The sequence below is a fragment of the Mustela lutreola genome, chromosome X, assembly GCF_030435805.1.
Source record: "Mustela lutreola isolate mMusLut2 chromosome X, mMusLut2.pri, whole genome shotgun sequence".
NCBI lineage: Eukaryota > Metazoa > Chordata > Mammalia > Carnivora > Mustelidae > Mustela > Mustela lutreola.
The window spans coordinates 11,451,789-11,468,052 of record NC_081308.1 but is presented as its reverse complement, the minus strand read 5'-3'; the positions used below and the strand labels follow the sequence as shown (position 1 = coordinate 11,468,052).

Genomic DNA, 16,264 nt, shown 5'->3' with positions numbered 1-16,264 from the left:
CTATCTTCCCATCACTTTGGATTCACTTCTCCGCTAGTCCTACCTTTCAGAAAGTGGTTGATTTTCTGCTTCTAGAATTGCTATTCTTCTCTTTGATCTCCCATTGGATTTGTAGGTGTTTGCAATGTTTATATAAGCTATCTAGCTGATCTCCTGCTACCTGATGTAGCCTCAGCCTACTACTTCTCCACCATCTTGACTCCTCCAAGACTAAAAGTTTAAAAGCATCAGAAGGAGAAGACTGATAGCTCTGACCATGTTAGAACTGCTATAAATGAAATTAAAGCCAAAAACAAACTGGGAGATTTTTTTTAAAAAGACTTTATTTATTTATTTGACAGAGAGAGATCACAAGTAGGCAGAGAGCCAGGCAGAGAGAGAGGGGGAAGCAGGCTCCCTGCTGAGCAGAGAGCACGATGCGGGGCTCGATCCCAGGACCCTGAGATCATGACCTGAGCTGAAGGCAGAGGCTTAACCCACTGAGCCACCCAGGTGCCCCAAACTGGGAGATTTTTATAGCAAATATTATTGAAGTCCAGTAGCCTTAATTTATTAAAAAAAAAAAACAACACCTTTCACATAAATTGATGAGAAGAACCTAACTCCCTTAACACCCCCCTTCCCCCACCACCATTCTTGGCTCCCACTCAGTCATAGTGACAGAAGATTTGTCTGCACATGTTGTGTCCATTCCCCAACATCCTCGGTACTCTCAGCTGGGTGTCCAGCCCCATCAGTGCCTAGAGTCACCACCGATTTCCATGTCATCAAACCCAGAGGTCATCTTTTCTTTTCACGTTGACTCTTCCTCTACGTGGGTTGACTGCTTCCTCCTTCTCCACACCCTCTTTCCTCTCTTTGGTCTCTGAGATAATAGGTCCTTTTGTCTCCAGGTGCACCTTACTCTTTCAGTTTCCTTTCTCAGGTATGTCCCTTTCCTCTATAAGACCCCTACATGTTCAAGTTCCCTGGATCTCAGTCCTGAGTCCTCTTTCGTCATACATCCCCTCCATAAATGATCTTGTCCATCCCAATGATGTAGATGCCATTGACAGTCTTACAACTCCCACACTGATACTCACAGTGCAGGGCTTAACTCTGAGCTCTGTGTACTCATTTATTCAACTACCTCCTTGACATCTCCTTTTTCATGTTCCCAGGCCTGTCCCATGTAAAATAGCAGAAGTTGAATTCTTGTTCCTCCTAGTCTCACATGTCTTGACAATGAAAACTCCTTTCCCTTCTAGTCTTTTCGATTTTAATAAATGAGTGGCACTCACTGCTCAAAGAAGAAACATGGTGGTCATCCTTATTCCTTCTCCTCCCCAGCCCACATCCAGTCCATTTGCAAAACCTCTCTATTTCTACAATATATTTTAAATTTATCTACATTACTCCTATCCCATTACTTGTCCAGTCCTGGATAAACCCACTGTAGCTGCCTCTTCAGGAGTCTCCTGTCTCCTGTTCTTACTCCCTTCCAGTTCTCCAAATTATGGCTCAAGACTCCTGTCTGAGATAAAAACTGGATCTGTGTGTTCCTGTTGTACTTTTTTACCCCCCTGTAGTACTTTTAAAGAAATCCCAGATATCTTACAACGGTGTCTTTTCTGACTCTGAACTCATCTCTGTGTCTGCATATCATTCTCCTCTTACTGCCTTAAGGCCTTTGCACAGGCCATACTCCTTTCTCTGACTGGAAACCTTTTACCCTCCATTCTATTTATTTAAGGCCTTCCATTACTCTCCTGATTTTCTCTCTCTCCACCCTATTTATTTCTTTTATAACAGTGTGATTTTATATTTAATTTGTTCCATTGTCTTCCTCACTAGAAAGAAAATGCAACAAAGCCTGAGCAGATCTGTTATTCAACAATATACGTATCCAGTGACTAACACACTACATGTTCTCAATCAGTATATCTTGAATGAGGGAACTAATAAATGAATGGACACTTAGCTGGGAATGAGCAGATATTTTATGAAATGGGATATGCAGATGGCCTAATTAATACAGAGGAAGCAGATAGAATAGTGCCTGGTGTATATCTAAGCCCTTACATATTTAGCTATTGTTAATATTTTTAAAAGTTTTTATTTATTTGACCCACAGAGAGAGAGAGCACACACAAGCCGGGGTAGTGGCAGAGGGAGAGAGAGCAGCAGACTCCCTGCTGAGCAGGGAGCCCAATTCAGGGCTCAATCCCAGAACCCTGGGAGTATGACCTGAGCCAAAGGCAGACGCTTAACTGACTGAGCTACCCAGGTGCCTGGCTATTGTTATTCTTATATTAATAGTACTTAATAGTACTATCACTCAAAGTTATAGCAACATCAAAAGAGCAAGGAGATAACAATTCTGCTTCTTAAATTAGCTAAAATTTAAAAATATAAGACAGTCAACATTTTGATGAAATGGGTACTTTTTACAGGTAGTTACCAAGTGATTTGATTAAAAAAAAACAATTTGGGTGAAAGCAATTTAGTTAGTATAAAAGTTGGTCAAAATGATTTTTTCGTTCAAAAACAAGAACTGCTAGACCTTGGCTGTTCAGATATTGGTGTTTGTACTGTGGAGGTGGTGCCTTTAAACTTATTTCTAGATTAAGTCTTTTTCCTTATTTTTCCTTTTTGTGTATTTTTTCAAAGATTTTCAGATATTTTTTTCTTTTCCTTTCCTTTTTTTCCCCTTCATAATTAATCCTTCCCTTCTGTATTTGTGACAGGGGTGTATTGGAGAAAAAAATCTAAATATGCAGCAATAGGTGATTTGTTTGGATGAGTTAATAACTTTCTAACAATTGGGGGTTAAATAGGGGGGAAAAAAACAACATTTAGAGCATGTAGTTGAAAAACTGCCCTGTGGTGTAGAAAAAAATCCCAAGACTGGAGAAACCAGTGACTAACAGTAGACTCGTTCAGCAAAATTGCTGTTCTATCATGTGATTGTGTTGACCAGTTTGCTTTTGGCCACATGATATTCAGCCATAAATCTACAGATATATCAAGAGCCATTATAATATCTAGACCTCTGGGCTCAAAATTTCACTGTGAAGGAAAAAAAAAATAGAAATTTGGTCAAAGATTAATGTGCATAGGAGGAGTTAAGATGGTGGAGGAGTTGGGGGCCCCTAAGCTTGTCTCATCCTTCAAACACAGCTAGATAGGTATTAAATCATTCTGAACACCCAAGAAATCAGTTGGAGGTCTGAGAGTCTACAAGAAGATAAACGACTATCTTTTGGAAAGTGGAAGATATAGAGAGTTGACGTGGGGGAATTAAAGCTGCGGATATGGCAGCGGGGAGAGCCTGCTTATGGAGTCTACTGCAAAGTGTTATAAGCAGCAGAGCACAAAATCCGAACTTTTAGAAGTCCGCTACCATGGCGAACATGCCTGGCTTAAAGGTGCTTACATGGTGAGGTGGGGAAGAATCCCAGTGGGTCACAGCATGGTCCGAGGATCCCCTGGGTCACAAGAGTGGGTGGTGCCGTCCTATTGCAGTGTTCCCAGGATGCTGGCTGAGAGGAGTGGGTCTTGGTGCCTGTTTTCTGCTTTGTTTTGACATAGCTGTAAACCACTGTGAGGTCGTGTGACCACTTTCCTGGGACCAGCCAGGAAATGGCAAAAGCATAGTGAGACCCTCCCCCAGGGGAACAGAGCTTGTCCGTGTCCCAGGAATCCCAAAATTTGGACTTTTGAAACTCAGTCACACACCTGAGATAAAAAAACTGAGACATAGGCAGGGTGCATGCAGGTTTCAGGTGGAAACCAGGGACATAAGTAGGGTGATTGGTTGTTCTGTGTGGGCTCACTGAAGAGTGGTGGGGGGCGAACTTTCAACTCCAGGGCTAGAGAGCAGAGTGCCACCATATCCCACTATATTCATCCCTCTCATCAGCACTGGAAGCCTTCAGGGAGCAAAACAACGCCACCTAGTGCAGGCTGGAGCCACTTACACCAAACCCTACGCCCCTGCACTCTGGAGGCGCATTTCCCCTAAAATAAGTCATTCTGAGAAATAGCCCAGCAGGATCCTCCCCCAGAAAGCTCGCACAAACAACTCGCTCGAACCAAGTCTCCTGATCAGGGAGTACTACAAAGCTTCAGGTCTAGGGAAAATAGGATCTAGCTTTCTTTTTATTTTTATTTTTTACCTTTTAATTGTTTTTTCATTTCTTTTCTTTTTTTTTTTTTTCAATTCCCTTTTTAAGGGAATTTTTTCCCTTTTTTTAAATTAAAAAATCTCATACATATACATATATATGTACACACACACTTTATATATTTATATTTTTGTTTATTTTCAGGGTTTTTGGGGGTGTGGAATCTGGATTCTTTTAACAAGCAGACCAAAACACACCCAAACTCTAGTTTTGTTTTGTTTTGTTTTTTCCTTTGTCTTTGGTTTTGTGTTTTTGTTTTTCTTCTTTCTTCTTTTCTTTTCTTGACAAAATGATGAGACAGAGAAATTCATCCCAAAAGAAAAAAGTAGGAAGTAGAACAGCCAGGGATTTAATTAGTACAGATAAAAGTAAGATGTCTGAATGAGAATTTGAAACGATGATTATAAGGGTATTGGCTGGTCTTGAAAAAAACATAGAAGACCCTAGAGAATCCCTTACTGTAGAGATAAAAGAACTAAAATCTAGTCAGGCCAAAATTAAAAATACTATAGCTGAGACACAATCCCAAATGGAGACCATAAAAATGAGGATGGACAAAGCAGAGGTGCAAATCAGTGATACAGAAGATAAAATTATGCAAAATAATGAAGCTGAAAAGAAGAGGGAAAGAAAGGTAATGGACCATGAAGGTAGATTTAGGGAACTCAATGACCTATAAAGACATAATAACATTTGTTATCATACAAGTCCCAGAAGATGAACAGAGAGAGAAAGGCCAGAAGGTTTATTTGAACAAATTATAGCAGAAAACTTCCCTAATCTGGGAAAGGACACAGACATCAAAATTCCATAAGCACAGAGAATTCCCGTTGAATTCTACAAAAGCCGACCATTGCTAAGACATCAGTCAGATTCACAAAATACACTGACAAGGAAAGAATCTTGAAAGCAGCAAGGGGAAAAAAGTCTTGAACCTACAAGGGAAGACAGATGAGGTTAGGAGCAGATCTTTCAACAGCAATGTGGAAGGTCAGAAGAGAGTGGCATGAATACTAATGTGCTGAATGGGAAAAATACACAGCCAAGCATTCTTTATCCAGCAAGGGTGTCATTCAGAGTAGAAAGAGAAGTCGTTTCCCAGACAAACAAAACCTAAAGGAGTTTGTGACCAGCCCTGCCACTTATTTTAAGGGGTCTCTTTAAGTGGAGGAAAAAAGACCAAAAGCAACAAAGACTAGAAAGGACCAGAGAACGGTCACCAGAAACACCAACTCTACAGGTAACACGATAGTACTAAATTTGTGTCTTTCATTAATCACTCAATGTAAATGCTCCAATCAAAAGATATAGTGATCAGAATGGACCAAAAAACCACAATCCATCTATATGCAGCCTACAGGAGACTCATTTTAGATCTAAAGATATTCGCAGATTGAAAGTGAAAGGATGGAGAACCATCTATCATACTGATGGACATCAGAACAAAGCTGGAGTAGCCATACTTATATCAGACAAACTAGATTTTATTTTTCTTTGGTTTCTTAAAAGGTTTAATTTATTTTTTTGGACCAGGGGATGGGCAGAGAGAGAGGTAGAGAACCTCAAACAGAATCACTGCTGAGCGCAGAGCCTGACACGGGCCTTGATCTTACCACTGTGAGATCATGACCTGAAATGAAATCAAGAGTTGGACACTTAACCAACTGAGCTACCCAGGTCCCCCTGGACAAACTAGATTTTAAAACAAAGACTGTAACAGATGAAGAAGGGCATTAAATCATAATTAAGGGGTCTGTCCATCAAGAATATGTAACAATTGCGAATATTTTTATCTCAACTTGGGAGCACCCAAATATGTAAATCAATTACTAATAACCATAAAGAAACTCCTTGATTATAACACAATAATAGTAGAGGACTTTAAGACCCTGCTCACAGCAATGGACAAATCATCTAAGCAGAAAGTCAACAAGGAAACAATGGCTTTGAATGACACACTGGACCAGATGAACTTAACAGATATATTCAAAATATTTCATTCTAAAGCAGCAGTATACATGTTCTTTTCGAGTGTGCATGGAACATTCTCCAGAACAGATAACATACTGGATCACAAGTCAGCCCTCACCAAGTACAAAAAGATCAAGATCATACCATGCATATTTTCCTACCAAAACACTATGAAACTTGAAGTCAACCACAAGAAAAAAATTAGAAAGACATCAAATACAGAGAGGTTAAAGAACATTCTACTAAAGAATGAATGGGTTAACTAGGAAATTAAAGAAGAAATAAAGAAATACGTGAAAGCAAATGACAATGAAAATATGACAGTCCAAAACCTTTGGGATGCAGCAAAGGCAGTTCCAAGAGGGAAGTATATTGCAACACAGGCCTACCTCAAGAAACAGGAAAAGTTTCAAGAGATACAACCTAAACTTAAGCCTAAGGAGCTAGAAAAGGAACAGAAAATAAATCAAAGAGCCAGGAGAAGAAGGGTAAATAAAGATTAGAGCAGAAATGAGAAATATAAAATTAAAAAACCACCAGAATTGATGAACAAAACTAAGAGCTGGTTCTTTAAAAGAATTAATAAAATTGATAAACCCCAAGCCAGACTTACTAAAAAGAAAAGAGAAAGGACCCAAACAGATAAAATCGCGAATGAGAGAGATCACAGCCAACACCACAAAAATACAAAGAATTAGAATACTACGAGAAATTACATGCCAACAAACTGGACAACCTGGAAGAAATGGGCAAATTCCTAGAGACCTATGAATTACCAAAACTGAAACGGGAAGAAATAGAAAATTTGAACAGACTTATAACCAGCAAAGAAATTAAGTCAGTATCGAAAATCTCCCAGCAAACAAAAGTCCTGGGCCAGATAACTTCCCAGGGAAATTCTACCAGACATTTAAAGAAGAGTTAATACCTATTCTATTCCAAAAAGTAGAAATGGAAGGAAAACTTCCAAACTTGTTTTATGAAATCAGCATCACCTTGATCCCCAAACCAGACAAAGACCCCACTAAAAAGGAGAATTACAGACCAATATCCCTGATGAGCATGGATGCAAAAATTCTCAACAAAATACTAGCAAATTCAACAGTACATTAAAAGAATTATTCACCATGATCAAGTGGGGTTTATTCCTGGCCTTCAGGGGTGGTTCAGTATTTGCAAATCAATCAACATGAGACACCACATTAATAAAAGAAAGGATAAGAACGATATGGTCCTGTCAATAGATGCAGAAAAAGCATTTAACAGAATACAGCATCCTTTCTTGATAAAAACCCTCAACAAGGTAGGGATAAAGGGAACTTAACATCATAAAGGCCACATATGAAAGACTTACAACTAATATCATCCTCACTGCGGAGAAACTAAGAGCCTTTCCCCTATGGTCAGAAACAAGACAACAAGGCCATTCCCACCATTACTTTTAAACATAGCACTGGAAGTCAAAGCCTCAGCATTCAGACAACAAAAGGAAATAAAGGGCATCCAAATTAGCAAGGAAGAATTCAGACTTGCACTGTTTGCTGACAACATGAGACTCTACGCAGAAAACCTGAATGACTCCACCAAAGAATTTCTAGAACTAATCCATGAATTCAGCAAAGTTGCAAGATATAAACTCAATGTGCAGAAATCTGTTTCATCTCTATACACCAATAATGAAGCAGCAGGAAAAGATATCAAGGAATCGTGCTATTTGCAATTGCACCCAAAACAGTAAGATATCTAGGAATAAACCTAACTAAAGAGGTAAAAGATCTGTACTCTGAAAACTATAGATAACTTATGAAAGGAATTGAAGAGAACACAAAGAAATGGAAAAGCATTCCATACTCATGGATTGAAAGAACAAACATTGTTAAAATGTGTATAGTGGGACGCCTGGGTGGCTCAGTTGGTTAAGCAGCTGCCTTCGGCTCAGGTCATGATCCCAGCGTCCTGGGATCGAGTCCCACATCGGGCTCCTTGCTCCACGGGGAGCCTGCTTCTCCCTCTGACTCTGCCTTCCACTCTGTCTGCCTGTGCTCGCTTTCGCTCGCGCTCTATCTCTGACAAATAAATAAATAAAATCTTTAAAAAAAAAAAAATAAAAAAAAAAAATAAAATGTGTATAGTACCCAAAGCAATCTACACATTTCATGCAATTCCTGTCAAAATACCACCAGCATTTTTCACGGAGCTAGAACAAACAATCCTAGAATTGGTATGATACCACAGAAGACCCTAAATAGTCAAAACAATTCTAAAAAGAAAAAAATGAGAGGCATCACAATTCTCGATTTCAAGCTCTATTACAAAGCTGTAGCCATCAAGACAGTATGGTACCGGCACAAAAACAGACACATAGATCAATGGAACAGAAAACAGAACTCAGAAATGGACCCACAACTCTATGGCCGACTAATTGTTGACAAAGCAGGAAAGAATAGCTAATGGAAAAAAGACAGCCTCTTTAAAAAATGGTGTTGGGAAAACTGGACAGCCACATGCAGAAGAATGAAACTGGACCACTTTCATATACCATACACAAAAGTTGATTCAGAATGGATGAAAGACCTCAACACAAGATAGGAAGCCGTCAGAATCCTAGAGGAGAACATACACAGCAACCTCTTTGACGTCAGCTGTAACAACTTCTAACTAGACCCGTTGCTGGAAGCAAGGGAAACAAAAGCAAAAAGGAGCTATTTGGGACTTCATCAAGATAAAAAGTTTCTGCCCAGCAAAGGAAACAATCAAAACTAAAGGGCAGCCTGCAGAATAGGAGAAGATATTTGAGAACATAGCTGATAAAGGGCTAGTATCCAAAATCTATAAAGTACTTCTCAAAGTCAACACCCAAACAATAAATAATCCAGTTAAGAAATGGGCACAAGTCATGGATAGACATTTCTCCAAAGAAGACATCCAGATGGTGAACAGATCCATAAAAAGATGCTCCACATCACTCATCAACAGGGAAATACAAATCAAAACCACAATGAGACATCACCTCACACCAGTCAGAATGGCTAAAATTAGCAATACAAGACACAACAGATGTTGGCAAGGATGCGGAGAAAAGGGAACCCTCCCACACTATTGGTTGGATTGCAAACTGGTGCAGCCACTCTGGAGAACAGCATGGAGGGTCCTCAGCAAGTTAAAAATAGAATTCTTCTACAATCTAGCAACTGCACTGCTAGGTATTTACTCAAAAGATATAAACATACAGCTTGAAAGGGGAACATGCACCCCAGTGCTTGCAGTAGCATTATCAACAATAGCCAAACTATGGAGAAAGCCCAATTGTCCATCAACTAATGAATGGGTAGGGAAGATCGTGTGTGTGTGTGTGTGCGCACGCTGGAGTATTAGCCGTCAAAGAGAATGAAATCTTGCCATTTGCAACAACATGGATGGAACTAGAGTGTATTATGCTAAGTGAAATCAGACAATGACAAATATCCTATGATCTCACCCATGTGTGGAATTTAAGAAAGAAAACCTAAACATGGGACAGGGGAAAAGAGATAAAGGAGAAAGGGATACAAACCATAAGAGATACTTAGCAATAGAGAACACACTGAGGGTTGATGGAGGGAGGTGGATGGGGGATGGGCATTAAGGCAAGCACTTGTGATGAGCACTGGGTGTTGTATGTAAGTGATAAGTCACTGAATTCTACTCCAGAAACCAGTATTGCTCTGTATGGTCAATAACTAAAACTTAAATTTAAAAAAGATCTATTTGCAAAGATATTTATCAGAAGTTAGCAATGATGGCAAAAAAAAAAAAAGACCCAAACCTTAAACCATAACAGTATCCAACAGTAAGGGGTTGATCCAACATGAGGGCAAGGGTCCAGTATTGCTCTGTATGGTCAATAACTAAAACTTAAATTTAAAAAAGATCTATTTGCAAAGATATTTATCAGAAGTTAGCAATGATGGCAAAAAAAAAAAAAAAAAAAAGACCCAAACCATAAACCATAACAGTATCCAACAGTAAGGGGTTGATCCAACATGAGGGCGAGGGTCCTGGAATCAGTAGAAATTCTGCTTCTTTCCCTTCTAGGGTTTTGAGAGTTTGCACTTGTTCGAACAATCACTTAGAGGAATTTGCTTAAGCAACAGACAGTAAGACTGAGCATCAGAGTGCCTTTTCTAAAAATAACCAAATCATAAAAGATTTTTGAAATCCTTCCCACAGAGAAGAGGGAATGCTTTTATTACAGCTCTGACATGTGACAAATTGCTACCACTTGCTTTTAGGGACAGCCCGCGTGGCGGCAAAATTAGCAGCATGCAGTGATTAGTGGATGGCAGTGACATGTGAAAGGAGCAGAGGCGAAAGGAAGGAGACCTCCTGTGCCATGGTCACACGCAGCAACCGGTGTGGTATGCTCGCTCCTTTCTTGTGGGAAGACGTTTTTTTTAAGCCACATGGCTTCCATGTGGAAGCGATTTCATCTCCTTAATTAAGGTCACATTTACGAATACAGGCAGAGCCAGGAAGCCGCCTTGACAAGGGTATCATAGCAAAAGCCAGGGTAAGCAGGAAGTCTTTGAAGGATCTAAGATGAAGGTAGCTGGGGTTCGGAAGGAAGTGGTTTTGTATACCTTGTTTGGTCTTGCTTATTTTGTGGTCATTAGTGGAGTGGCGTGGTAGGTTCATTAAAGGTTTAATCCTGACATTTAGAGAGAACGACCGACAAGGCTCGTCTGGATTTGGTAGCACCCCTGATGTTGTGGGTTAGCCAGAATTGACCCTTGACCCCTTCTGAATAGTTTTACATTACCTTCTGGAAGCTTTGCCGACGTATTTGAACTCGTAAGATTTTAAGCAATTAGATTTTTCAAATGCAGACTACAACCTTGGAAGATAAGTTTCCTTGATACTTTTAAGAGAAATATGAAATGAGAAGAAGGACAAAAGAGGAGTAGCCTTGAATTTTAGGACCTGTGCAGGCAGTATTGGTCAGGACCAGAACATGGAAAAAGAAAAAGATAAAGAAAACAATTTCACTGATGGACTTGAAGTGCCTTAGTTCTGTTCATGCTGAAATGAATTTGTAGAATAATATTTTATTTTAGGTTTTCATGGACTGATTTATTTTAATCCTGTGAAAATAGGTATACATTGATAACTAAGTTTTAACCAAGAAAGTATGATTTGTTTGTTTAAATTCTCATTCAGGGAATTGGAGGACCAACCTTATTCATAGTTTAGTACTATCCACAAAAATAAAACAGAACACAGGAAAGAATGTCCTAATGGGGATCTTTCTTTATGGTTCCAAATCAACAGTGTGTGTAATAGGAAAATTAAATCTAGGTTTGCTCAAAGTGCATTCAAGCCTGGCGTTATCTTTGAGTTTAATGAACATAATTTACATTTGCTATTTCAACAGAGTTACCATGAAAGATCCAAATTTAAAAAAAAACCTATCTGCTTTTCAAAAACTATGTGTATATAACATGTATAAATATACACCTACACACACTCATGGAAACAGCTTCCAGATTGATTTTATCTCATCTTGGATTAATTGAAACAATAATATACAATTAGGTTTGGGGTAGTTGTTTATTCAAGACATGAGTAATATTAACACTTGCAATGCTCCCATTTTCAATACAAAAAAGGATATTAAAATTGGGATTCTCTTTTAGGCTGTAGATGTAAAAAATACTTTCAGAATGAATTAAAAATTTCCCTTTAGGGGCGCCTGGGTGGCTCAGTGGGTTAAGCCGCTGCCTTCGGCTCAGGTCATGATCTCAGGGTCCTGGGATCGAGTCCCGCATCGGGCTCTCTGCTCAGCAGGGAGCCTGTTTCCTCCTCTCTCTCTGCCTGCCTCTGTGCCTACTTGTGATCTCTCTCTGTCAAATAAATAAATAAAATCTTAAAAAAAAATTTCCCTTTAGCCCTTTTCACACTGTGGCTTTATAATGTATCTCACTGGTTTCTGTTTAGATTTTTGTTAATAAGTACAGAAGTATAGAATTCTGTGCGTGTTTACGTTTGCCCATGGGGATCTGTGTAGTGGCGGTCTTAGTGAGATAGGCTACCATTTTTTGGACACTATGGATGAGGCTGAGAAGCTTGAGGCAGGAAGAAAAGAAAAAGAGCTAGCCAGGAGGGCAGGACTGGTGTCTGCGGTGGAAGGCAAGGGTAGAGCAAGTTAACTAGTGGTTCCCCACTCACTTCCTACTGCTCTACCTTGCCCCAGACACATTCTCCCTTCTCGGCAGCTCTAGTCTGAGAAATCAGAAGGAAACTTTCAACAGACCATAAAAGACTCTTAATCTCAGGAAACATACTGGGGGTTGCTGGAGGGGAGGGGGGTAGAAGGGATGGGGAGAAGGGAAGGGTAGAAGAGGGATAGAAGGGGGTAGAAGGGAAGGGGCTGGACATTGCGCAGGGTATGTGCGGTGGTGAGTGCTGGGTGCTGTGTAAGACTGATGATTCACAGACCTGTACCCCTGAAACAAATAAAATGTTCTGTGTTGATTAAAAAGATAATAAAAAATAGAGCTTTCAAAATTAGAACGTGAAGGTAAACATTAATTTTCTGACTTGGAATTTTAGGACTGTACATGGGTTTAAACATCAGTGAGTCCTATCATGAGATATTTCAGATGAGTGAACTAAACCCAGTAGAAGATAAGTGCTTTGTTAGGCAGCGGGAAAAGCAATGCTGGCCTCAGTGCCTCTGGGTTTCCAGTTCAAGAATGTTTTTATGACTATATTCTGGGAAGATTTGAGTAAAAATTAAACTAAGGGCCTCTTTCTCATCAATCCCTTTGCTGTAGGCAGAGATACTGCGTCTGCTACTGAGGCAGAAGTTAGAAAGACAGTTAAGTGAAATAGGGCTTATTTTTCTAGAGGAGAACCAAATACTGCCCAGGCAGAAGAACCATCAATGTTATGTGAAGTTGACCCGTGACATTTCATTTTATTTATTTATTTTTAAGTAGTCTTTACCTTCAACAAGGGGCTCAAACTCAAGACCCCAAGATCAAGAGTCGCATGTTCCACCCACTGAGCCAGCCAGGCGCCCCTACCCTTGATCTTTTTGGAAGAACAAAACAAAACAAAAAAAACAGATCCTTTCCAGATGGTGCCATATACACACCTAACGATCGTAGAGAATTAGATCCCGTGTCCCATGGGTGCCACCCTTGTTTTCCATACGTTTCAACATCTTCAGATTGATGGTGAATGTTTGGGTTCAGGCTGCACCCGGTGCCCTAAGTCTTTCTGGGTTTCTTTTATGCAGGTGCAGGGGAGTTTGCTTTTGCTGTCTTTGAAGCTGCGTGGATGCAGCTTGGCCTTCTAATCCACATAAAACCACCTACCAGACCTTTTAAAACCCAAAGCTTCACAAATGAGATACTCATAGGAAAGGGAATAGTCTTCTGGTCACATTATTTACAGTTCTCTCTTCCAAAATTTAATGCACAGACATACACTTTGGCTATACCAAATCCCCTGTCCTGAAGGAGGCATTTTACTGCACAGAGGTAAAGATATTGATGAGTAGTACCCTGTGTATACTGTAAATAATTGTATTACTATGCATGGGATTTTTCCATTATGAAAATGAGTCAATAAATATTTATTGAATACCTACTATGTGGCGGGCACTGTGGGTTGGCCCGAGGTGAAAAGGCAACAATATTCATGTCCTCATAGTGTTTACAGAAATACTGTGCAAAATGATGCCTTTATCAAGGATAGTAAAGCATTCTAGGCTCTGGATTCTCTTTTGGTCTATTTATACATGCATGTTTTTAATCAATGTGAGCTTTCTATTAAAATAGAATAAGACACAGAAAAGTGCACAGATCAAGTGTATATCTCAGAACAATTTTCACCCAGTGAACACACCCATGAAACCAGAAGCCAGGTCAAGAGGCAGACTGTGCTTGACCCCAGCTGAAGTGAGGAATAACTTTAATTTTGGATAGGTGCTATGGTTTTTTTTTCTTTTTCAGTCTAAGATTTACACTCGCACACCAACCTTATATTTGGACTTCAAACAGGATGCTGGAGCCAAGCACTGCCAGCCTATTCCTAAAGGTATGATGACTTCTGGGATTTCATCAAAAGAAAAAAAACAAGAGGCTACTTTCTCAGAAATGAACTCATTTCTGAACCTCAGCACAAGATTCTGTGAACTTCGTTTATGCATAAGTACATTTAGCAAATATCGCTGGGGCTTTTCAAGCAAAGAAGATCAGATAGAATTCATAGAATGTTAGGGCTGGACTGTCTGCCCCCTTCCCCCCACCCCTGTTTTACAGGTGTAAACGCTAAGACCCAACAGAGTAGTTACTTGTTCAAGTCTTCATGAGGACTTGCTGGACAAGGCCGGACTTTTACCCATGTCTCCTGATTTCCCGGTCCCCGGTGCCTCTAAGTGTTCCTGGAAGCAAATTCCAACCTTGTCACTTATGAACAGGTGTGCCCCTGATGGAGATATAGGGATCCCTTGATAAAAGTATTATTATGGATGACTTACCTTTAAGTCGACTTTCAAATTCAAAGACTACTTAGAAAACTGCCAAATGTCTAAGTCCAATTTTGTTTATTTATTTATTTATTTAAAGATTTTATTTACTTAGCACAAGTGGCGGGAGGGCGAGAGGGAGAGAGAAAATCTCAAGCAGACTCCCCACCAAGCGTGGAGCTCCATGCGGGGCTGGATCTCATGACTCTGAGACCATGACCCGAGTTTGAAGCCAAGAGTTGGATGCTCAATTGACTGAGTCACCCAAGAACCCCCACCCCGCGAAGGCCAATTTTATTTTTAAAAATGGTAGCACCTGAGGTCATTAGGCATTCACCTCGAATCCATTATTTTCTTCTTTGGTTTTGTGGTTCTGGCTATTTTAAGGTGCAGAAAAACTTTTTAATTAATACACTTAAACATATGCCTACCCCTTAAAACACATTTTTTTAAATAACAGTAAGGATGAAAGCACGTATTTTTTTAATGGATTTTATTTTTTTTTAAATTCAATTTTATTTATTTATTAGAGAGAGAGAGAGAACATGAGAGGGGAGAAGGTCAGAGGGAGAAGCAGACTCCCCATGGAGCTGGGAGCCCGATGCAGGACTTGATCCCAGGACTCGCAAATCATGACCTGAGCCAAAGGCAGTCACTGAACCAGCTGTCCCACCCAGGCACCCTAAATGGATTTTATTGTTAGGTAACTTCTACACCCAACATGCGGCTTGAACTCACAGCCTCAACATCGAGTTGCGTCTTTTTCTGACTGAGCCAGCCAGCTGCCCCTGAAAGCACATATGCTTTAACCATTAGTGCAGTGCTTTTGCTTTTCCTTTTGACTTTGCTTCCCTCCAGTTCCTTCCAGTACCTTCCCTATACATCCCAGCTCTAGGATGTATCCTAGATATATACTCAGATTAGATCTCAGAGTGGCGACACCCTGGGCTATGGGTTGGATGTGATGCATCGTCTCTAAGCGGGTCCTCCCTTCGTCCCTAGTGCTTGGCCATCCTTGTCCACCTGTCCTTCCCCACAGGGACTTATTTTAATGCAGTGGTTTTCCAGAGATGGTCGCAAGGTAGATGCACGTTTAATTTCAAAACACATTGTCAGACAAGCACAATCTCACTTTCCATCGGGAACATCTGAGAGCGTCAGCTGCTTGGTGACCCCACTGACACTAAGCTGCTGGTTCCTGTTGAGTTTTCTTCTACCCTTAGTCACTACTCTATATGGCCTCACAAGAGAATGTGATATGTCACTTGAAAAGGGTAGACTTCGGTTTTAGTTCATCCTTATAAATTCTAAACCTGAGATTGGTTTTCAAAAACATTTTTGGAGCGGGGCGCCTGGGTGGCTCAGTGGGTTAAAGCCTCTGCCTTTGGCTCGGGTCATGGTCTCAGGGTCCTGGGATCGAGCCCCGCATCGGGCTTTCTGCTCAGCAGGGACCCTGCTTCCTCCTCTCTCTCTGCCTGCCTCTCTGCCTACTTGTGACTTCTGTCTGTCAAATAAATAAATAAAATCTTTAAAAAAAATTTTGGAGGGATGCCAAAGCTAGTGGCTTAGAAACGCACGTTTATCACTGAGTCAGTATAAAACCATTTGCAACAAG

General features: G+C 40.3%; 1 protein-coding gene across 1 annotated transcript in view; it reads left to right on the top strand.

Moving 5' to 3' along the window:
* Window positions 1–16,264, top strand: part of PIR (pirin) — a 233,775-nt gene that overhangs the window by 177,465 nt on the left and 40,046 nt on the right. Inside the window, exon 5 of the mRNA XM_059158401.1 lies at window positions 14,135–14,219. Coding sequence (XP_059014384.1) covers window positions 14,135–14,219 — 85 coding nt within the window. The remainder of the gene's footprint in view (window positions 1–14,134; window positions 14,220–16,264) is intronic.